General features: G+C 41.7%; 1 protein-coding gene across 6 annotated transcripts; it reads right to left on the bottom strand.

Moving 5' to 3' along the window:
* Positions 1-1,714: 1,714 nt before the first annotated feature.
* Positions 1,715-22,270, bottom strand: PANX2 (pannexin 2). 6 transcript variants are annotated; one of them, XM_021555242.2, is made up of 5 exons: positions 21,233-21,341; positions 11,767-11,897; positions 11,291-11,343; positions 5,390-6,894; positions 1,715-3,523 (listed from the first exon to the last, which is right to left on the bottom strand). In XM_021555242.2, exons 4-5 carry the CDS (start codon positions 6,873-6,875, stop codon positions 3,162-3,164), a joined length of 1,848 nt encoding a protein of 615 aa, XP_021410917.1. In that variant the 5' UTR covers positions 6,876-6,894; positions 11,291-11,343; positions 11,767-11,897; positions 21,233-21,341; the 3' UTR covers positions 1,715-3,161. The 6 variants fall into 6 exon arrangements, 5 of the variants coding, with proteins under 5 accessions (XP_021410917.1, XP_021410919.1, XP_021410914.1 ...); XM_021555244.2 differs by having other exon boundaries at positions 5,390-6,841; XR_002467781.2 differs by lacking the exons at positions 11,291-11,343; positions 11,767-11,897 and adding exons at positions 4,357-4,518; positions 21,870-22,270 and having other exon boundaries at positions 3,414-3,523; positions 5,390-6,841; positions 21,233-21,523.
* Positions 22,271-22,757: the final 487 nt, after the last annotated feature.

Genomic DNA, 22,757 nt, shown 5'->3' with positions numbered 1-22,757 from the left:
TGTTTTTCCTGACACTGGTACTTCCATATATAGGTGTATCACTCCAGACCTGTACGGATCTATGTAACTGTACCAAGTGGAGAGCGAATGGGCAGCCTCCAGGATTTCCCCACACATCTGTGAAATTGTCAGCTGAGTGGCTGCAGCCAGCAAGAAATTCACCACACTGCCTACTGACAATTGAAAGTACAGTGGCATAAGGGGGTTACATCACATTAAAACTGGCCTCAGGGTCCTATTCTTTCACCTTACTTTTAGTAGCAAGTCTTATGGCAATTTTCTGTTTTGCTTTTTTTTTTTTTTTTTCCTACTTATTTATTGGTGTCTAACAAGTTCTGAACTTGAATGGCTTTAATTAATCAAAAAAATTGCAGTGGGGCATTTGACTCATCTCCAGAAGCTATGTGCCATTGCTTTCAGGTGACTCAGAGTGACTGGCAGTAACCCATCAGGCCATGCATTGACCTTGCCTGCAATCCTGTCACAGTGCTCCACTCCTGTACCTTGAGTGGAATGAGACCCGGGCTATGCAGGTGTAGATTTGTTATTTGAAGTCACACCAGTGCCCTTTCCCAGGGCTGGAAGGAGACAAGCCAGCAGGACCCATTGCACTCCTATCTCCCAGCAGCCCAGGACCGAGCTGCATGTCCCCCATCAGCTCTGAGACCTCGGGGTGTTACAGCCAGGTCCTCCAGCTGTCCCCACCCCTCTGCCCTGTTGGCAGGACCTGTCCTGTGCCTTGCTGCCATTATGGCACTGGGCTGTTCGGGCCAAAGAGGCCATGCAGCTGGGCACAACTGAAGTAATTAATGTAAGGGGGAATGGTGGCTTTACATTATATAAATTGCAAGTCCCACATATCATTTATCATAAAATCCCCACTGTATGTAACGCTGTGTGATGGACTGAACTTCACTTGGATGGGCTGATTGAGCTTTGCTTTTGTTTCCCTCATAATGTGGGGCTGATGTCTTAAACAAAGCATTTTAATGCCAGATAAGGTAAAAGGCTGTTAAGAAACCTGTTCTACAGAGATGAGGTAATGATTTTCATCATATCAATTTCCTCTCCCCCAGTAAGGATGACAGCATAAAACTCCCTCCCAGGGCAGGTTGCTGGGTGCTCACACAGAGGTCTGAAGCCATTCCTCCCTAACAAGGCACAACTGGCACAGTCAGAACCAGGACCAAAGAAGCAATCATGTCACTGGAAGGGGCCACAAACCATCAAAAGTCCCCCAAAGAAAACCCCTCCCTGGGGGAAGTACTGGGGCATTCCCACATAGGCCTGAATGTATATAAGCTGTCAGACTTTGTTGTGTGGATGCTGGCCCCAAGAGATCAAGACTGCCATGATGACTCCAACCATGGACATCAAAATTGCAACAATCAAGTCTTTTTGCTGAATCCATGGGTGGTGACATTTTTCCTCCCCACTATCTACTCTTGTCCTTTCTCTTTCTTTCTTCTAATATATTTTCTTTGTAATATTTTTACAGCTGTACAGAGAAGAACCAAAATGGCTACATACCTCCTTTCCAGTGCAACTAAATTGTTCTGAAACAAACTTGCCTCAAAAATGTGCACTGGTCATTCAGTGTCATTTCACTCTAATCCACCCCAAGGGATCTATTGAGAAGAACTTCAGTTTCCCTGTTTCCCTGTTTTAGAGGTGGGTTGTAACACTAATCTAGGAAGTATTACACGTTAAAATATTCAGAATAATAAGCATTTATTTTCAGTACTATTTTCATTAAATATTGGCATAATATATCCATGTCTGAGGTAATAAATTAAAAATAAACTCAAGATTTCAGTCCCATATTTGTGCTGCATACTTTTTTCTACCATTATACATAATTTTGAAGCAAACACACACAGTCTGTAATTCTGAATGCAGCTAGGAATATTGTTTTACACAGTCACTTTTTGTTTCACTATAATTTTGCTGAGAATGGTTATTGCATGATACACTTTTAATAGACTTTTTGTTATACTAGAGTTTTCTAATAGATCACACATATCGTAATTATAGGAAGATGGGCATGAAGATGTGCTTTGAGCCAAGGATGGCAAATACTGAATCAGTGATAGCACATACTGCAGCATTATTGTCTGCCTTCACTAGAGCCCAGATCCAGCAAAGCCATTTCAGTGTGTGCTTAGTTTTAGACATGAGTCATTTCAGTGTCATCCATGGCCTTAATTTTTGCTGAATCAAGGACTAGCCAAATCTGTAGAACTGAATTAATAGACTTTAACTGTGTGTTATTTGAAAACAGGTTTGCTGGTTTCATATTTTGTAAGATATTTAGTAATGACCTCTGTAAGATTGTTTGTATCAGTGAAGCACCCATGAAAGTTTCTAACCTGGTTCATAAATACACTATGAAAAAATAAGCAGCTACAATGACTCTCTTCTACACATTTTGTTAAAAGTAACACCTGGTTTGAAAAGTTATTAAAGTAATTTTTTCCATGGTAAAATATATTTAAAAAAATAAACTCTTAATTTAATCATCTTCCATCAAACATATAAGCATGTTAAAGGGCGGGGCATAATTCAGGTATTTTCATTTATAAATGCAAGAGATTGAGTGTATCAATCTTTTGCACTTAAATGCTGGTGGTAGTAAGGCCCTTTCAGCTAAGTTTTCATCAAGCCCAACATCAGTGAGCTAAATAAACAAACAAACACAAATTTTGCTTGCATATAACTTTTTCATAATCCTGAATTAAAAAAAAAAATCCTCCCTGCTTAGAAAAGAACTCTTATTTAACTGCTGCCATTAAAAAGTATACCTCACTTCCATGTTAAGTTTAATCAGTGATTCTGAATGCAAAGGATTTAAACACTCACTAAAATTGCTGTGGCATGCCATTAGACTCTTAATGTTCATAAATTGTGCTAATTCCCATTTAAATCAGGAAGCTATTGTTTGGAGTTAGAGCCAATGGTTGTCTTAGTGTTAAAGGTCTATTTCCACCAGATTTTCTTTATTCTATTTTGCAAATGACTGACAGTGCTTATGATGTGATCCTGAAAAACCGTTTGGTGTTATTACCAGAAGCTATAGTCTGTGAGCAAACTCTCATGCTCATGCAGTGAGTTGCATTGCTGGGGGACCATGGCCAGCGCTGCTCCAAGGCCTGGCTGGGCCCTCAGTACTCCCCCGAGCTCACCATCGCCATCGGCTCGTCAAACGTGGCCAGCCTGATCTGCTTCGGGGTGGCCATGGAGAGCATCTCCCCGGGCTCCGGCGGCGAGTGAATCCCATTGTCCATCATGCCGGACACCTCCTCCTCGTGGTCCTCGTACAGCGTGTTGATGTGCAGCAAAGGGTGGGCCGGGTTGCAGCTCAGTGCAGGGGTTGGCTCTGGCTTGACCTGGTTCAAAGCCATACTGGTGGCAGCAGCAGTGGTGGCTATGTGGTTGTGGTTACACGTGACAAAAGCCGCAGCAGCGGGCACAGTTCTGCACGTCTCAGATGAGTACAGGATCTCTTTTGCAGGATGAGGGGTGTCTACAAGAGAACAAAAGAGACAGATAAAGGACAGGTAGTCTTTCACCATTCCAGTCCATCAGTGAGGAGTGCCCCAAACCAATAAAAGTCATTGGCAGTCTTTCCACTGATTTCAGTGGGATCAGAAGAGGATCCCAAACTGAATTTTCTTGGGACCCTTTGAGAAATCCAAACAGGACTGTTTCAAAACAACAGGGTAGTAAGCTCAGGGAAACGGGACAAACAAGAAGTGGGGTTTGTAAATCTCACTCTTTTTCATGCATGCTCATGCTTCCTTATGTGAATGGTACTTTTGTAAAATGAAGAGAAGAAACAACTGAAAAGTATATGTATTCCCCTCTACAATCTGGCCAGTGTTTTTTAAACAGTATGATTTAATGTTTTGACAAATGCAATGACTATTGAAATTGAAAAGATGGATACAAAAGGCATTGATATTTTCAATGGGAAAAAATAGTGGTTACACATTGTAAGCCACTTGTCTTTAGAAAGAACTCAGCAATTTGTCATAAACTGAAGTCTCTTTCCAGAATTTTTAAGTCTGCCTTACCTGATGGACTGCAATGTAGGTCTAATTCAAAAACAAAGTTGGTAATTTTTAATGTGAATGGGGAGTCACAGAGCCCCAAAACTCCAGTAATTATTTTTTGCCCTTAAATTTTTCAAGCACTAATTTAGATTAAGGTAATTGAACCAGAAAACCCCAGCAGTTTTGAGGAGTTGAAATCAGAGCAGGTTACTGGATAAATGCTGTAGAATAGCTCACATGCATATTGGGGAGTTGGAGGACTCTAAGGAGCATAGGGATTTGGAAGTGACAGAAACTTTTATACCTCAAATCACTTCTTTGCTGGGCAGTGGGGTGACGGTAGAGGTCAGTCTGTCGAAGCCCAGAGAGAGGTCTTAGCTTGTAATGAGATGAGAGCCATTGCTTTAAGTACATACAGATTTTTCTGTAACTTCAACTGCATAGTGCTTCTTTCTTATGTCAGTAGCTTACAAAAATAAACAAGAAGATATCTGTCTATCAGTTTATTTACTGATCTATCACTTTTCTTAATGTTCAAATGGCTTTCCTCATCATCCTAGCTCCTAGCAGTTATTGATATATTTTAAACACTCCCTTGAGTTAAGAAAGAGACAGGCTTTACAAAACACACAGGGAACCGAGGCACAGAAAGAGCATCTCCTGTGAGGCCACATGGGAAGGGAATGGCAGAAATCCTGAATCCCTGACCAGCACCCACACTTCAGAGCATCCATCCTCTGGCCCACATAAGACACAGGGCAATTTAAAGTGTGCGTGAAGAACAATGTCAACAAGCTGAGTTTTGATTTTCTAGGTGACAAACATATGATAACTCCTGAGGGTTGGTAGTCTAAGAGATCTTATTTCCACAGGCAGCTTTAACTGCTTTAGTAGTCTTCCACACACCCCTAAGGGGCTATTACTGCTCAGGGTATTGGTCATCTACCACAGCAGTTTCCATATGACTTGAAAATAAGGCAGGTTTGAAACGTGCCAGGTGCTGGTGGAGCAGGAAGGGTATCATGGAAGCCAAACACTCCTCATTTCCTTGGCAAGGTATGACCACATTTGTAGTCGTTAAAACCTGCTCACATTTGAAACATTACCCACACCAACAGCCTGCAGCCTGTTTTGTACAGCTCTACCTGTAATAATCCTTACCCTCCATACAGTTAAAGAGAGAGAACCTCTATTTCTGAGACCTGCAAACTTTGAGATTACTAGCTGTTCCCAAATCTAGCAAGATAGGCCAAACAGTTTCAATAAATTTGAGTTCCTTAAGATTGCTATGTAAATTATGGCTTGTGAGGTGGTATGGGCATTATGGCATACTGTACCTTTGAGAGAGGAGGTAACATGCACTACAACATTCTCTTCCTGGTTTAAAAATCCACCCTCTTGGCTTTTTGATGTAGGCATCGAGGGGATGGCTTGAACCTCAGGTTTGGGCTTTTTGCTACTAAGTATATATGGATGAACATCCAAGGAAAAGTGCCGTGTGTGCTTTTTTTCACTGCTTGTGCTTGGGATGGCGTTTGGCTCGCTCTTATGAGCTGACGATTGCTGAGAGGTTTTTGCAGCAGACTCCAACAAAGGAGCTATAAGGCTGTCTGTCGCTGTTTTTCTCCGCACAGGCTTCGGTTTATCAGGCTTATGGTTCTCAACCTTCATGATGGCTAACTGCTCCTTGAATGGCTGGGGAAGGGGATTGGTAGTCGGGATCCATTTCATCTTCTTCCTTGGCCTCTTAATGATGAGCTGCTCATTAGCATCAATGTCTGCTGGATCAACGCTCGGGTCTATGGTCTGAATCCCTGAATCACGCATGGTTGGGGTGGCATCGTGGTTGGACTGGGCCAACGCCGCGAGCAGCTGCCGCACCACATTGTCGTACATCAGATCGCTTTCATTTGTAATAAAATCCAGACGGTTCAGTGATTTTATGTGGTCCCTATTTTCATTACAAAACATCGCCAGAATATTAATATCACAAAACTGGGACTTCTGCCACTGTTTCTTGGTCTTTATTCCGACTTTGTTCAGTTTATCAAATATGAAGTTAGACTTACGAAATATGAAGAGGTGAATCAAGTTGATGAGGATTATCAAGTTCATGAAGCAGAGGAGAACAATATCTACACCAGCAATAATCCGCTGGAGCTGGACAGATGGCAGTTTACAGTTCACTCTGATGTGCAATTTGGAGCTGCTCGTTTTGTCTGGAGGCTCACCTAGTGCACATGTAAATTCATTTTGCTTCTGTGTAGCATAGTAGGTGGATAAGTATGTGATTGGTATGATGCTTAAAAAGATGATGAACAGATGTCTTGCAAGATAAAGCTTAGCTAAAAAGTTACTTCGTCCTCTTCTTTCCAGGTATTTCTCAAACAAGTTCTGCTCAGGGCTTTTTTCCTTCTCTGCATTCTCAATGATTTCTCTTTTCTCTCTCTCGGTTATCCCTGGGCCTTTGGACTGAATCTGTTTCTCTATTTTTGGTGCCCGCCCTTCAGCTGCACGGTGGTAGCAGTTATCGATCTCCTGAAGCAAAAAATTAAGCTCCGAAGTCAGTCGAGTGGAGGCCAGAAATTCCCAGCCCAGAGCTGGAATGTACATTATCCCAGCAAAAGCCAGCAGTGCATAAGGTAGGAACTTATGCTCAAACAAGGAGGGCCAGTGGCTGGCATCAACTCCTGGCAAGGCATCTTTTAATTCTGTCCAACAATATCCTCTGGCATACAAGGCTTGATCGCGGGTGAAGTTGTGTGGTGTGTAACAGTATATTGGCTCCTCTGTATAACAGAGAGAAAAGTCACTGCTGTGCATTTAACCTACAAAAGGAGCTCTGGAAAATAAACATTTCAAATTATATAAATTTTATTTTACTCTATATTTACATGACCATTAAGCCCTCCACATATATTAGCCAGCTCAGGCTGCACACATCCTCACAAACCCCACGGCATAACTATTTACCTGAAAGTTTTAGAATGAGCCTGAGTTAGAAATATCAGTGAGAAATACATATTTTAGTTTAATGACCTCTTTGAAAACAATATCCTAAGCAACTGTGACATGAACTCTGTAACGCTAAAAGACCTGATATTCACTACAAAGCCAGTAGCTGAGAATGTTCCATGAAAATGCTGACAATTAGATGAAATTTAAGGTTCATCCCAGCTAAGCATTCTTCTAGATAGAAAAAAGTTAGACATAGCTTAAGGCAATGTTTCTAATAATTATTAACGAAGTCAACTCATTTTGATATGGTAGGAAAAAATGAAACTTGAGACATACAAGGATTTAGTCAACTGTATCCCTCTCAGCTAATATTCTTGAATAAAAGTGTGACTGACCAGGACAGAATCTGGTGTGTTAACTATTTATCAGTATGAAAATTAAATTCTACATTTGAAACTGTAATTTTGGGTTTTTTACACAATGTGTAATTAAATGCAACTTGCCCTCAGACAATATTATGGAAGAAAAAAATACTGGTGATCAAGAAAGAAATCAGACAAAGTAATAGGAGACAAAGTATAGCAAGGATTTTTAAATTCACAGTGATGCAATTTTTCTCTCAGAAAATTTTACAGTCATATTCTGCTAGAGGATGGCAGGGTTGGTCAAAGGAAATTACACCACATACTTATCTATTTTAACACTCCTTCTAAACATTTGTATTTTACCATCATCATCAGAATGTTGAGATAAAGGTCCTGACCCTGTAGATAAATTATGTTCTTACATGATGATTTTTTTTTTCTAGCAATACATGAAAGAAAGAGAGAAAAAACTTGTGAAAGCTAAAGCAGCATTAATTTCTGAAAGAACAATGACCACTATGAAGACATCCTATTCAAAAAGGAAGACCTTGTTTTCATGTTTTGACAGGTAGAACAAAGAGAATGTATTTTACAGTGTTCCGGTACACCTTTAGAAAACTTCCCAGAATGAGACCCATAGGAGGAAGCATGCTCTCTTCACTTGAGAATTGCTCAAGAACACAAGCCTGCTCTGGCTTCAGATCAAGAACAGCTCCCTGGAAGAGCATGGTGGCACTGTACTCTTTATAATAAAAATGAAAACAAAAAATATAATACTGATAACAATAAATAGAATATTAAAAATTAATAGACAGGCAACTCCCCCTAATCTTTCTGGCTTAAAAAATGACTCCTTACTTGACCAGTTACTTTTCACATGTGAGCAAAGCAAAAGTTAGTTCTTTGGTGTGGAGGTATAAACCTCTTCTGTGGCCTAGAGAGAGTTAATACTACCAACTTAAATAGAGTTGACAGAATAAATGCTGCTACTCAAGACAACATGTAGAGTGAGTAAACCCTGCAAATACTTTAATATAATTTTTGAACACTATTTTAAAATGATCTAACTTCAGTCTAAGAGGATAGCTTAACACATTTCCATTTAGACTATTTTTGTGTACTTACAGACATACATAATAAGAAAAATGCTCACTGACTCCCTTGGTTTTGTAATTATGTGGTCTCCCAACCCTACTCATGAAGGGATCTCCTACTATCAAAGACTTATTATAGAATTCCCCAGGAGACCAGACAGATTCTGGTGTAAAAATGCTTCTGTGGGGTAAAAAAAAGGAAAAGCAAAATTCTGTGTTTCTCATAAGCAGACATTTTTTAAATTGGGTATCCCTAAGCCGAGTAGAACCTTCCAATATGAAACCAAATTTTCTCTGGCATACGTAAGTTAATTTATCCTAGGTCTCAACATTACAAATACTTGGGAAAACAGCAGCAAGTATTCCTACAAATCACCCAGAAGGATTATTTTTTGATTCCTGCATCAGTTACTACTATCAAATAAACTGATTAGTTCTTTCAATTCTCTTCACTGAGACCCAAAAGCTAAGGTGACGTTTGCCAAAATTGCATATAGATACAACAACAATCCAGTATCTTTTTCCTTTATAAATTAAGAAAATGAAACAAAAATGTTTTAACATTTTACATTTACATTTGACAGATCACTGAGAGACTAACTGTACTTCATCCATTGCCACTGCTTTGGTGAAAAAAGTCTAAAGAGCTTCAGAACTCCAGTTTGGACTGACCAGCTGCATTACAGGCTACAAAATGAGGCTGTCCCAAACAGTAGGAAAAGCAAACATCACTTGAGAGGAATTTGTTCTTTTTTCCTCTGTTAAACTTGTTTTATCTGACCCAATTATCTGTGAGGTTGTAAAACATCTGTAATTTATTTGGCCAGCTAAGCATGGTGCCCCACTCTTACTCAATGTTTTGTACCTTGTTGCTACTACTCTAGTATTTTCTTTGCATATTTGAAAAGTTGGCATGATTTTCATTGTATGGCATATAAATACCAAGACCCTTCAGACAAAAATGAATCCTCTGTGGAGCCAGTGGGACTTCTGATAAGTGATTGAAGTCAGAGCACTGGGGTTCCAACACTGTTTTATTCAAACATGCACACTAAGAAGCTTCATTTCTCTTTTTTCAATATGTCAGATGTTTTCAACAATTGTACAAAATTACATTTAATCCTGCTCAGTATGCACCTAAGTAGCTTCTAGAAATCTGCAGAACTGTCCTCTAGGATAAGGTATGAGAGAGATCTGACTGCATTTTTCAGACATGCAATCAAGATGAAATAAATAACACAGAATTACTTAGCTGTGTAATATAACTGATTATGTTATGCCACTTGAGAAATTAAAATCCCTTGGCAGCTAGGTTTTTTCACATGCTCCATTCTGTAACATCTCAGTCCATCCCATCATTTTAAGCAATTCTGAAATGGAGAGAAGTGACTTGAGGGAGCTACTGTGGTACAGAAGTTGTACATCAGGGGAATGAAAGTGCATGGCTGCAGAAGACACTCAGGGTAGGGAGAGGGATAAAGGAAGGGGCTGTGCTCAAAAAACTCTTCAGAAAGAATCCAGACAGTATGGAAAGGTGTGAAGTCAAAGTACTGAAGTTAGGAGCTGTCAAGTCTGCTGCTTTTAGCAAAAGCTTGGAGAAATGCTTGTGGCCTTCCTGCAGGCACATGCTCCCACTCCCACTGTTCCCAAGCCAAGGTCAGCCACCTCCTTTCAGTGGCTCCCCAACCTCTATATACTTTAATATATATTCAACTGTCCTCTTTGAGAGGCCATTATTATAAGCAAAAGTTATTTAAGTAAATGTGGACAACACATTTAGAGTTACATTACAAAAAAAAGGGGAAAATATTAATAATAAACAGTATATGCTCCTACATAACAGAACAAATGATATTTCATACCTGCAGCATTCCCAGTGGAATAAAGTATATTTGTCAAAATATAAACCATGTAACAAATTGTAAATGCTTCCTGTGACCTCCAGCTTTTAGAATTTACTCTAGAAAAATAAATCACACTTCATTAATCTTCCCACTGAAATGCATAATTTAGCACTCTAATGCAATAATTGAGTAAAGCAAAAGAAACAGTAAAATTTTCCAACAGCGGACAGAAGAAAATGAAACTGTTTTGAGAAAATATAATACAAAAATGTAAAAAACCATGAAAATTCTTGCAAGTCAAGAATTCAATTCAAGGCAAAGGTAAGTATGCCTCTTGTGTGAAGATTTCTTCAAGGATCTTGTTAAAATTCAGCGTGACTGCCACTACCCCACACAGGGTGTAGGCAGCAGAACTGGTGATTAGGTGCTGCTGAACAGGCTGGATCTCCCAGCCTCTGGACAAGTGCCTAAACACTCTTGCTGGAGACCCAAGCTAAGTATCAGGTGAGTATATTGATAACTATACTTACTGAGTTAAATATACTGCAGACCACACAAGTCTAGTGCTTCCTAGCAACTTGTATTCTGCCCTCTTGAAGAGAGCTCTAAATCATCCTCATTCCTGTCCCAATCTGCCTCTGAAGATAAGCTGGCAATCCAGTCAAGATCTCTGAAGGACTCCTCGTGCAGTCCTCTCCACTTGTCTCCAAGGAGAAATTCAATATTTAAGTAGAATCTCTGAATGTCCCTGCCCATAATTTCCCAGTACACACATTTCTAATAGACAAAATAAATTAGAAACTCCCTGAATTCAGCAACAAATGCCAGTATTTAACAAGGGTATTCCTTGACATACTGCTTTGTGGCACATGTAAGCAATCTAACATACATGCCTCATTCATCTTGGGTACTAAAAGGATTGCACAAGAAAGCAGGTAGCAAAGTATTTTTAGAAACAGAAATAATTTATTTAGTACTTTTTCAGCAATTTTTAAATGGAAAAGATGAAATGTCCTGGATCCTCTTCTCTCTGGAAAAAATAAATAAAGAACATTTAGTTTACTGAGGTTGAAAATGTAGTCTAAGAAAGTAAAATATTATCTAAACAGAATACATGCCTTCCATCCCAATCACACAGTCCACAAGGAATATGTAATTCTGCTTTGAATGATTTTAACAAATGCTAGCTAATACCCAAATTAACTGTCAGCAAAAGGAAAAAAACTCAATGTAACTAGTTTATTTCAAATATTTTATTTAAAGGGTATTTAAAGGTTAGATATTAGTACAGTGTAAGGATGGATCCCTGAAATTAATTTTGTGTGTCATACTGTCCTATTTAACTGAGTTTACTCATATAAATAAGAAAACATCCATCAAACTAAGCCTTAACTTAGCAAGCTAATTATTAAGAACTACTAGTTTTACTGAAATAAAAAGACAATACCTTTACCTTTCTTAGGGAATATTCTTCCCAGTCTGAATAAAGGTTCCATGCCCATGAAGTCTTCCTAGGGTACAAATTTCTCCATGATCAGCAAGGCAAGGTAAGCCTTTTTTGCCCAATCTCTGAAACCACTTGTCCTGTTTAAGAAAAAAATCTTGAAAAAAAAGTCCCTAAAAAAATGAGATAGGAAACCACTGCTGCTATTAGATTTTATTGGTCTATACTCTGGATGAGTCATAATGAGTGACATGTAGATAAGCAATTTCAAAGATTGATTGGCAAGGGATCACCCACAAGGGTAACTGAAGTGCAAGAGTAGCAGCAGGTCTCCCTGTATTTCCAATTTGGGTCTTTTTTGCCTTGCAGGACTGCTGCTTGAACTGAATATATTTTGGATCTATAGAATCAATGAATTAACAATGCACTTTCTTAGTGTATATATGAATTTACAGAATCATATTCCCTGTATGTAATAGACACTGGCTCTTTTAAAAGTAGCTGGTGTGCTCATTCTTAGTGGCAATCTGAGGCTTAAGGCTTCTTACACCTGCCCAGGTTAGTCAGGAAAAACAGACACCTACTCCTGCTTGTCTGGTGTGTTGGAAATAGCAACAGTTATGAGGAAGGTGCAGAAACACTTCAATGAAATCCCTTAGGCTGCTCCTACAGAGGAATGTGTCCTCAGTAATGAGCTGCCCTCTACCATGTGATGCCCATGCAGCATGGTGCTAAAGTCACTGAAAAGAGAGCTTATTTATAGTGACTGGACTATTGATACCAAGATTAGAGGGAAGGTTAGATCTGAATTTAAAGGAATGTATTAATCTAAAAATAATGAAAGAAATTCAGCCATGCAGTCAGTCCTACAAAAGAGATCTGAATAATGTTTACTTCTAAACTTAGTGCTTACGTGAGGAGGTGAGTGGAATTTCAGTGATGTACAGATCTTCTGCATAGGAAAAGTAGTAAGGTGTGAAAATAATATTTTAACGTTTTGCAGAGGTCAAAAATTGCCCGCTAGAGAAAAACTGCATGTACTCAGTATAACGTGGACTGCAGTAACACCTGAAGCAAACTGCAAGAATAAATGTTGAAATGAAATGAATAATGAAAATCCAGTGAAACTGATGATAAATGAACCATGGTGGCTTCAAATCAAGGGTCAAGTACAAAATACAACCACAGGAAGCAATAGGAAACAGCACATTTGTTCTACTGAATTATTACTATTTAATGAATAGAAATTAAAAAGATGGCTTGTATTAAGTACCTCTTGGCATAAACACAGCAGCCAGAAAAGTTGATATTGAAGAGAAGGACTAACAATTAGCTCATTAGGTAATAACATTATTTTAATAACATAGTATTCAGAGGGCAGAGATGGCTGGTCTAATGCTTTTGGAAAATTGGTTCCTCCATGTGTAGAAAAATTGGGTTTTCTGAAGTATCAGACTGTTTTGATAAGTCATAGAAGAGACAGAACAATCTTCCACTCGAGGCTCCCAAGGGCTCTGCCACTTCCAGTGTGGAGGTCTCTTGACCTCCTGAAGAAAACATGGATCTCACAGAATCTCACAGAAGATAAGGTACCTCAACCTCAAAATTTGAAATAATTATTTAATCATAAAACTAAAATGCTCCAGAAATAGACACTGAGCTCTGAGCTGCAGAAACCACACCACACATCTCAGCAGCTGGCTGCAGCACTGCTCCATGTACTTTGAGACTGCATGATACAGAAAAGCAAACAAATCCCCAAAGCTTGCTATCATAGTGAACAGCTGCACTTCCCCCTTCACATGCAAGAGTATAATACATGACTGGGAAAAAATCCCCAGTGATGTAAATATGTGTCCCGATTTCAATGTTTTTTCTTAGAATAAATCCTGTATCATGTGAAAAAGAAGAAATCTACAAGAGTTATGCTGGTCTACTGTGCAATTATTCAGCTTTTGTAATGAAACATATACACGTACTGAGCGTGTCCACTGCAGCTATTTTTAATACTGAAAGGACCCAAGGAACTCAGTGATGATGCAGATTCTTCCTGAAGACTTTTACAGATGTAAGAAACCACACAAGCTGAAGTTTCCTCTGCATCATGGATGCATGATTTCTATCTAGTTTAGAGACAACAAAGAGCCTCAAATACTTCAGAGTAGCTTTGAAAAACAGACTTGACCTTACTCTTTTATTTATTCACGAGGCTTCCTTTTGACAAAGGTGAATAAATTAAGTAGCTTTTAAACATAAATATTTTTGACCATCTGTTCAAATCTGTGGGTTATCTGAAAGCATGTAGTAAGCTAAAATTCATCCGTATTTTGGACCTCTTCCCACATATGACACTTGAAAAACTGAAGGGGTTAATAATGCAAACAGGTGATTAAAAACATTATTAAAAAATGATGATGTATGTGTGTTGATGAAGTCTGAGAAATGGAATTTATGACTGAAAAAATATCTGCAGTCCCTAGGAACTGCAGTGGAATGATGTATGGCTCATGCATTTCCTCAAAAATACAGTTCTATTCACCTTTCACCTGTGTAACTGCAAATCCTTAAATGATCAGAACTCACAGAGTCCCAGCTAGTGTATCTTGTGCACATCTCAAGTTTGCGTTCATGTAAAGGGCCCTTAAATTCTCTTTTCTCTGCTAATATCACCTCAGAAACAATTTCTGCACTGGTGTAATCAGTTTGTCATATACTAAACAATCTGGCTCTGTACTCTTAGCACTACCAAAGTCACTTGGGAAAATGCCATCTTCACTTTCTTTAAGTGCAGTTGGAGAGAAAAAATTTAAAGTAAACTCGAAAGCCATCTGTTAGGTAATTCACCTAAATAAGCATATGTAAGTATCCTGAAACAATTCAAACCAGAAACACAAATTAGAAAAGTGACCAGAAATACAAAATAAAACTCCATTTCATAATATAAAATATATATATATATATAGTATTTCAAACATACCGTAGGGTGAAAAGTGAAAAAGATATTGAACTCATGTGTATACTGTATTACACAGTAATGTAAGCATTGCTTATGCAGATGATTACAAATCAGAAAATAAACCAGAGAACCTTGAACTGATGCTTCAGTCATTAAACACTGTTTCCTTCTATTGCTTTCTTATGAAAATTTTCTAGCAGAAGGATGGTAGAGGGCTGAACTATACAATTCCTGAGAGACACAGAAATACAGTATTTTTAAGCAACCTCTTTTGTATTTTGCAGGCACTGTTCTAAGAACTTAGCATGAAAACCAGTGCTAAAGCTCAGCTTTTGACTGAAGTATAAAAATCAACTGGATGAATGCTTTGCTTTATTTTAATAAAATACTGGCATTTAACAGCTTGGGTGGGAAAAGCAAACATGACTGCAATACAGAAAGAATAATTCACTGCGAATAGAAAGTATGAGGGATATGACTGAGCAATACCATTACAACATCAGTTTGGAAACCAAAATATTTCAATATTGTGAAGATAACAAAACCAGCAATGTAATCTCCTTTGGAACCCACCACTCTCTGGTCCCTTATGGAGAGAACCTCTCACAGACATTACTGATGGGCTTGCTTCTCAACCCAGCACAACACTGGAATATTTAAACCACTCACTAAAAAAATTAAGTGATACAAAAGAACTAAGCAGCACATCATGAAAGCCAAGTGTCTCTGAATCTACTGGATTACAGAACAGGGTCCTGGAAGTCCAGCAAATGCCATGAGACACTCAATACCAAAGGCTACCACCTGCAGCTGTAGCACCATCACCAGTCATGGAGGAGAGGATACAGCATCTGTCCTACAGATACAGCAGCATCCTACTTATGGCTGCAGTTTGTGTGTACTGATACATGGCAAAACCAGGGAGAGTGAAGGATAAAAAACAGATGGAACATCAAACAGACCCACCTCAAACTGGCAGCCCACATTCTGTACATTTTGGAAAGGAAGTGAAAATGGAAAGGCTGATGGACTAATCATGTTTATCTATATCTATACCATTCCAGACTGTCCATGCCTTGACAAGAGATACTGAAACTTTATAAAGAAAAACCACTTCTGAAAATCAACACAGACTACAGCTGGACTAAGACTACGTTATCTTAAATCCTTACTTTCTAAAAGTTAATTAACTTTGGTGTATCACCATTTCTTTCACTAAATATTAACCTAAGGCTGATGTAGGTTAACAAAGAACACTTCCAGTAAAAAAAATCCCAAAACTTTTATGATAGAAAAGGGAACAATACAGCAGGGTTCAACACAGCTAAAATGGAAACACAGAAGTGACAACCTATACTAACAGACATAAAACTTGCTTTACCACCACACAGTACCTGGTATAGTCACCTATTCATACACGGGGACAGCACAGTGCTATCAAATCTGAGCTGGTTGCATTGAGCTTCATACTGGTTGCATTTTACTTCTAATTTGCACAAGAATAACTAACTGCTAGGAAATAAAAAGCTCAGTATGAGAAATGGAACTTTCAGAGAGTCAAATATAACATGGATACACTGCATACACATCTGCACGAGTGCTCCAGAAGATGCCTAAGACTATATAGGGCCTGATGGGGGTTATATCACTATTCTGACAGAATTTCAAACACATTTGCCTTTATATTTAAATAAAAAATTTAGTCATTATCTTTAAAGCAATTTTCAAAAAAAACCAGAGCAAACCAAAGTTCCCTTGGGACCACTCACTGCACACATTGTTACCTCAACAAAGACACTGCTATTGGAGAGGTTTCCTTTAGCCTGTGCTGCCTTCTGAGAGCACTTTGACTCCAGGAAACCAGAAAACCCACAGTTAACTACAGATTCCATCCACTACGTGAGAGAAAAATGCCTCAAAAACTTTATTATCCTCAAGGTCATAATACATTGGCCTCTAAATAGAGAATATGCCAGTTTTATATGAAGTCCATTTATAGTTGAGTTTTAGAAAGGGAAATAATATTCTTTCTTCTTTTGTGAGTGCTCATGTGGGCTTTCTTTGTGTTGGGCAGCTGAATATTGCTCCTAGATGACTTTATGAAGATCTTACGCTCAGTAAAAATATGGCTCAAGGATTTATTTTAATTAACTTCCTAGAGGTGTCCTTTCTGGAATCACTGGTTTGCTTGAAAAACAAAGGAGAATTAGGAGACTCAGAAATGACACTGTAGGCGGTTAGCTACATGACTTTCTTTCCTCCTGTGAACCTTTAGGATGTGGGGGCCAGTGCAAGAATCATATCTTACCTCAGCCATTTGAGTGAACTCTTGTCCTCATTGAAATCAATGGTCAAGCTCTTACTGCCTCCTTTGAGCATTAATTTAACTTCCAGGAGCACATCCTAGTAGTGTGTCTGCCCTTTGCCTTCCTCCTGCAGAGAGCTCAATTTCACCCCAAATGCACTGCCATCTAGTAATGAAGTATGGAAACAAAACCTTATCTCCCAATACATTTTAGCTATGTTACAGATTGATTTATAGAGCAAAAGCACACCAAGGATGACAACCCCTCTTTCCACCTTGAGCCAAACTGTAAGGACATCAAGCATCCAGGGCTGCACAACATGGAGTGTGGCCAGCAGGTCAAGAGCCCTCTGCTCTACTCTCATGAGACTCTACATGCAGTCCTGGGTGTAGCACTGGAACCCTCTGCACAAGAAACATCTGCCCAAGTGAGACCAGAGGGACCATGAGGATGATCAGAGGGATGGAGAACTTCTATGGCTGGCTGAGAGAACTGGGGTTGTCCAGCCTGGAAAAGAGAAGATTCCAGGAAGACCTTCCTGAGGCCTTTCAGTACTTAAGGGAAGCTTTTGGGAATGATGGGGGCAGATTTTTAGCAGGGCCTGTATCTCAGGACAATGGCTTCAAACTGGAAAACAACTTTAGACTGAACACAAGGAAGAAATTCTTTACTGTGAGGGGGGGTGAGGCACTGAAACACATTGTCCAGAGAGGCTGTGGATGTTCCATCTCTTCAAAGCCAGGCTGGACAGGGCTTTGAGTAGCCTGGTCTAATGGAAGGCATCCATGTCTGTGGCAGGGAGTTTGACTATGATCTTTAATGCACCTTCCAACCATTTTGTGACTGTTCTATGATACATGTAATAGAAGAAAAGCACAATAATTAACTTAAAGTCTTTTGTAACACATTAAGTTCAGATGAATTGTGATTTTTTTCACAATATTGGCATAGTATCTGCTAAACAATTAGGTCTTGCCTCTTATGCTACTAGAACAGTAATTTGTCATTTAATTACTTAAAATAAATGTAAATATTAGAACACTCCAATTCAAGGGCAAACAAATCACTTACATGAAAAGCACATGCATTTACCTAAACAATGACTTTGCCCATGGCACTAAAACAACATAATTAACTAAGTAACCGTATTAGCAGCAAAAGGCAAAATAGAGTATACAATACATTATACTACAGACACAATGATTTTTAAGATTGTAAATTACAATCTTTTAAATAAACACCATGCTCTTTCTTTGTCCTCTGTTGTAGGGCTGAACTTTGCTTTCGTAAGTGCTTCCTTGCAGCCTCTGCCCCAGAAGACTTACTGCTGCTTGGGTACTCCCAGGATTCCCAGGATGATGGGGTGCCTCCTGCACACTCCCAGGGCAGGACACCCACCCTGCCTGGCCAATTCTCTCTAGACTTGTTGGACAAACTGTACAGTTGGTCTTGACTTTTAGCTACACTTTGCACACACACAAACTATATATGAGGCTCTGATCTCCTGTGCCCACTGATCATGAGCGTTCTTCCAATCCTCAGCAAAAAATTTTGTGAGAAACCACTGCTTTGAGACAACTACATTTTCATGCCTCCAGTGCACACATCATTGTTCCAAAAGCCTTACCAAAGCTTTACTGAATAAGTAAGATGGTATAGACCCCAGAAAAGGGGGTTGTTTTCAGTTTAGTGGCATGTATGTATCTTCACATAGCTTGCACTGGATATCATTAACAGAGTGAGGAATAATGGCAAGTATCAGATAAGCCCACAAGGGCCCAAAGCAAAGTTTCGGAAGCTATTATGATATTTACAACCAAAGGGCAATAGGCACTTTGCTCAATTTCATCAGCAAAGTTTGTACTTGCATAGCTCCTTTTTAAATCGCACAGAAGAAGCAGTATCCAAAGCACACAAAGTTAGATATTTTTCAAGATTGGTTACAGTGTATGGCTGAAACAACACAAAGTGTAGAATCAATAGTAAGCATGAATCCAGCTGAACTATTGTTATTACCAAGGTCAGTATCTCTGGACATGCATGACTTAGTAAAGAAAGCTGAGTAAATATTGTTTCATTAAAAGAGGAACATCTGATTCAGACCATATTAAAATTAATCTAAGTTTTGCTCTTGAACTCTGTGGAAGGAGAATTGAATTCACTAACCTGGAACTCTTCAACTCAAGCTTAAAAAAGTATCTATTTAGTTTCATTAGCTCCTTAGACTTTTTCTATTACATTCTCTTGCACAATTTTTTCCTTTTCCTGTATTATTTTTCTAACTGCAAACCATCTGAACAAATATGACATATGAGAGAAGAACGTTATCCCACGTTTTCCCAGAGATGTAAGGGTGTTTTCTGTGTTACCTTTTAAGTTTTGCCCTGGCAGGACACAATAGGCTACTGCTCTCTATCTTACTGGGTCAAATCAGCATACACAGCCCATAGGTAGACATAAACAACATTACTTTTAGGCCTCCTGAAAAACAAATCTGGAACACAACTGTGAGCCTAGATAATAGTCTTCCACAGCACAAAATAAACTCAACAGCAGAAATATAGGCAGATGCAAGCAAATTCAGTAGGCCCTCTTTCCTCTGTATGTGTTGGACTACAATTTAGACTTGCAGAGGGACATCCACTGCATAAATCTGAGTCTCAGACTTGATACTTCTCTACGATCTGCAGCCTCAGATGACTTCTTCATATGGAGCAAGCTACTGCTGTCTGACCAAGCAGTGAGGCAGCAAGGGGCTTCTGCTAGCAATCTTGCCCTATGTCAAGGAACACACGTGAAGGGGACATGACCCTGCCTGCATCCAAGGCTGTCTTCAGGCCTACTGAGGTTCAAATCTGTACATCTCAAACAGTATGAAAGCATACATGTGAGCATGCACTCTTGTGAGCTGCTGTAGGATTGCATTTTTAGTAGCTTAGTTCTTTGCAGAGGAAGTGATCACAAAACTTTTGCATCCCACAGAGGATCCTTAAATGTGACCTTGAAACCTGTCTTTCAGTTGCTATGAAGAGACAGTTTTCATGTACCCTGTAAACACGGTTTCCCCAAGATATCTCCAGAAGAGCATCCAAAAGATGAGGTTCTTATTAACTGTGGCTGAAGATCTTGAGCTATATAACTATTTTTTTAAAAAATGAGGTAGATTGAAAAAGTTTTAAATATAATTAAGAAAAATATTCAGACTCCATTTGCAAGCAGTTGTACTTCTAGGTGATTTAACTTTACTTCATAATGAAAACAATTATTAAGGACTGGAAGTCAATTCCAAAGCAGCATGCAAAGCAAGAGCCTCATTCTGGTATGTTTAAACTGATTAAATACAGCCAATTCTCACCAACCTCATAAGCTACAGACTGCCAGGTCCTACATATTAAAGCTCTAATAATTTCCCATGGATTTTCAGTATGTAGTTTCAAGGGACATTAAAAGCAGTCATGCACTGGCAGCTACACTCATCAAGTGTGCAATCCACACAGCAAAACAATGTTTACACAAGTGTTAGTGGCCCAAAAGGTGTCATAACAGTTTACTGGATCAGTAATTTTCAAGGCTGACCAAAACTTGACCTTCTGGGACTAGTGGTGATGGACATTCAAACCAGGCTTTTCAAACTATTACCAGCTTATGCAAGATGACCCTCAGCAGAAACAGATACCAGTGATTTCCACGGTCACAATCTGGCAAAGCACACTGCATAGGGCTCCATATATAGCATCAGTCTCCATGAAAGCATCAGCCTCTCCCTGGTAGGCCAGTTAACACTCACACTGTAGACGCCTGAAGTAAGATCAGGACAATGATCATCAGCCAGGGTCCAACTCAGGACCTGTCCAGGATCTACCTCAAGCATTAACCTGCTCTGTAATCCACGCCAGCTCTCACCTGCTGCTGGGCAATGGACACCTCCCCGCCCCTGGCCTGCCAGCCAAGGCAAGAGGCAGCAGCTGTCCCCGTCAGGGACCGGTCCGGACGGCGACACCGCTGCTCTGCCCACCAAGGCAACACCACCGTCCTGCCCGCCACGACGAGGGGCAGCGGCCGCCTCCCGAGCACAAGTGGCGCTCGGGCAGTGGCCGCTGCCGCCCTGCCGCCGTCCCCACCCGCCAAGGCGGGGCCGGCTGACATCGCTCAGCACCAGCGGCCTCGTTCAGCATGCACTGGGACACGACCCTGCCCGTCCTGCCGCCCTTACCGGCGAAGTTCTTGGTGAAGACGAGGGTGACGAGGAGGATGGGGATGAGGACGGTCCCGATGGTGACCACGCGGTCGAAGGGCAGCTCCAGCTTCAGCTGGAGCAGCAGAGCCGCCAGCGCGCCCGCCTTGTCATCCTGCTGCCCCGGCAGGATGAGCTCCTTCAGCTTCTCGCCCGCCAGCAGCGCCGTGGCCATGTCGGGGTGGTTATCGATGATGTGTTGCATAAGCGGCGGCGGCGGGCGGCCTCACGCCGCCGGGCTTCCCCGGGGACGGGCGGCGCCCGCCCGGCCTGCGGGGACAACACCGACAGCGGTGACGGCGGGGCCGCGGCCGGGCCGCGCTGCCGCAGCGGCACCGTGCGCCCCCGGCCCCGCCGCCCGGCGCGCAGCCCCCGCCGGCCGCGGCTGTGCGGCGCACCGCAGCCTCCCGCCGCCCGCAGCCTCCCGCCGCCCGCAGCCGTGCGGGGCCGTATCACGAGAGGCGGGCGGCGACACGAGATGCCCGGTGACAGCTGTGCCATTAAGCGCTACCTCTGCTTCGCAACCCGTGCTGTACAACAGCGGCGCCGCAGCCAGGCAGCCAGGCAGACCGGAGCCGCCTCCCGAAGCGCTGCAGACAAGGAAGGGGGCATTTACCTGGCAACTTCGGTTCCCTCGGCTCCCGGGGGACGGTGAACAAAACCGATGGCCGGTACAGAAGAGCAGAAGCCGAACATAAACTTACACTGGACCTTCCTGCCGAAAAATGGTCCTTGCACCACCACAAGTAATGAAAACGCTCCGGATTCGGAGCGGGAGGTGGATGATGTGCTGATGCTCGTTACAGCAGCGGACGGCTGGCGCTCGCATGGAAATGCCCGCCTGCCCCGAGCAGCGATAGCGCGCGGAGCAGTTCAAGAAAGGGCTCGCAGCCGTGGGGAGGAGTAAGAGGAGGAGGCGAGAGCAGCCCGGAATGAACTGCGGGAACGCAGAGGTCCTTTACGGCATCCCAGCGACCAGGTGGAGCCTGCGGAGCCGGGCGCGGCCGCAGCAGGGCGGCCGCGGCAGCCGGTGCGGCACAGCCCATGCGGGCTCCGAGCGCAACACGTCGCGGCGGCGGCCCCGGCGCCCGCGTCCCCGCAGGAGCCGCCGCGCGGCGGCCCGCGCATGCGCCGGGCGGCCCGGGAAGGCGTCGGGCGGCCCGGGGACACCGCGACCCCGCACGGCGGCCCCGGCTCCGCGGGGCGCGGCTCCCGCCCTGTCCTTCCGGAGCCGCGCACGGCAGCTCAGGCCCGGGTTCGCGGCCCCGCGGCTTAGGGATAGAGAGGGTAGTGATGAGGGAAAGGGAAGCCCTCACCTCAGCGGGCCCTGAAGGTCTTGCATCTCCGGGCACGTCAGGATTTAAGTGCTGCCCATAGAAAGCCCTTCCAAATGCTGTCTTTTTAAAGCACATGTGGGGTCGGCCAGACCTGGTAAAACAACCTAAGAGCAGAGGACTTGCCGAACGCGCAGAGAGCAGCTTTCACCCACAGCCTCTAATGTTGT

This window comes from Lonchura striata, chromosome 5 (genome assembly GCF_046129695.1).
Source record: "Lonchura striata isolate bLonStr1 chromosome 5, bLonStr1.mat, whole genome shotgun sequence".
Taxonomy (NCBI): domain Eukaryota; kingdom Metazoa; phylum Chordata; class Aves; order Passeriformes; family Estrildidae; genus Lonchura; species Lonchura striata.
The sequence above is the reverse complement of the archived record's forward strand: the minus strand, read 5'-3'. Positions and strand labels throughout refer to the sequence as shown.

Bases quoted from the DNA above. Each gene is read 5' to 3' on its own strand.
- PANX2 (XM_021555239.3), bottom strand. From the start codon at position 21,458: ATGCAACACATCATCGATAACCACCCCGACATGGCCACGGCGCTGCTG. The intron at 6,842-21,232 runs GTAAGGGCGGCA...TCTGTTATACAG, and splicing joins CTTCACCAAGAACTTCGCCG to AGGAGCCAATATACTGTTAC. The intron at 3,524-5,389 runs GTACAGTATGCC...GTTCTCTTGTAG, and splicing joins TGTTACCTCCTCTCTCAAAG to ACACCCCTCATCCTGCAAAA.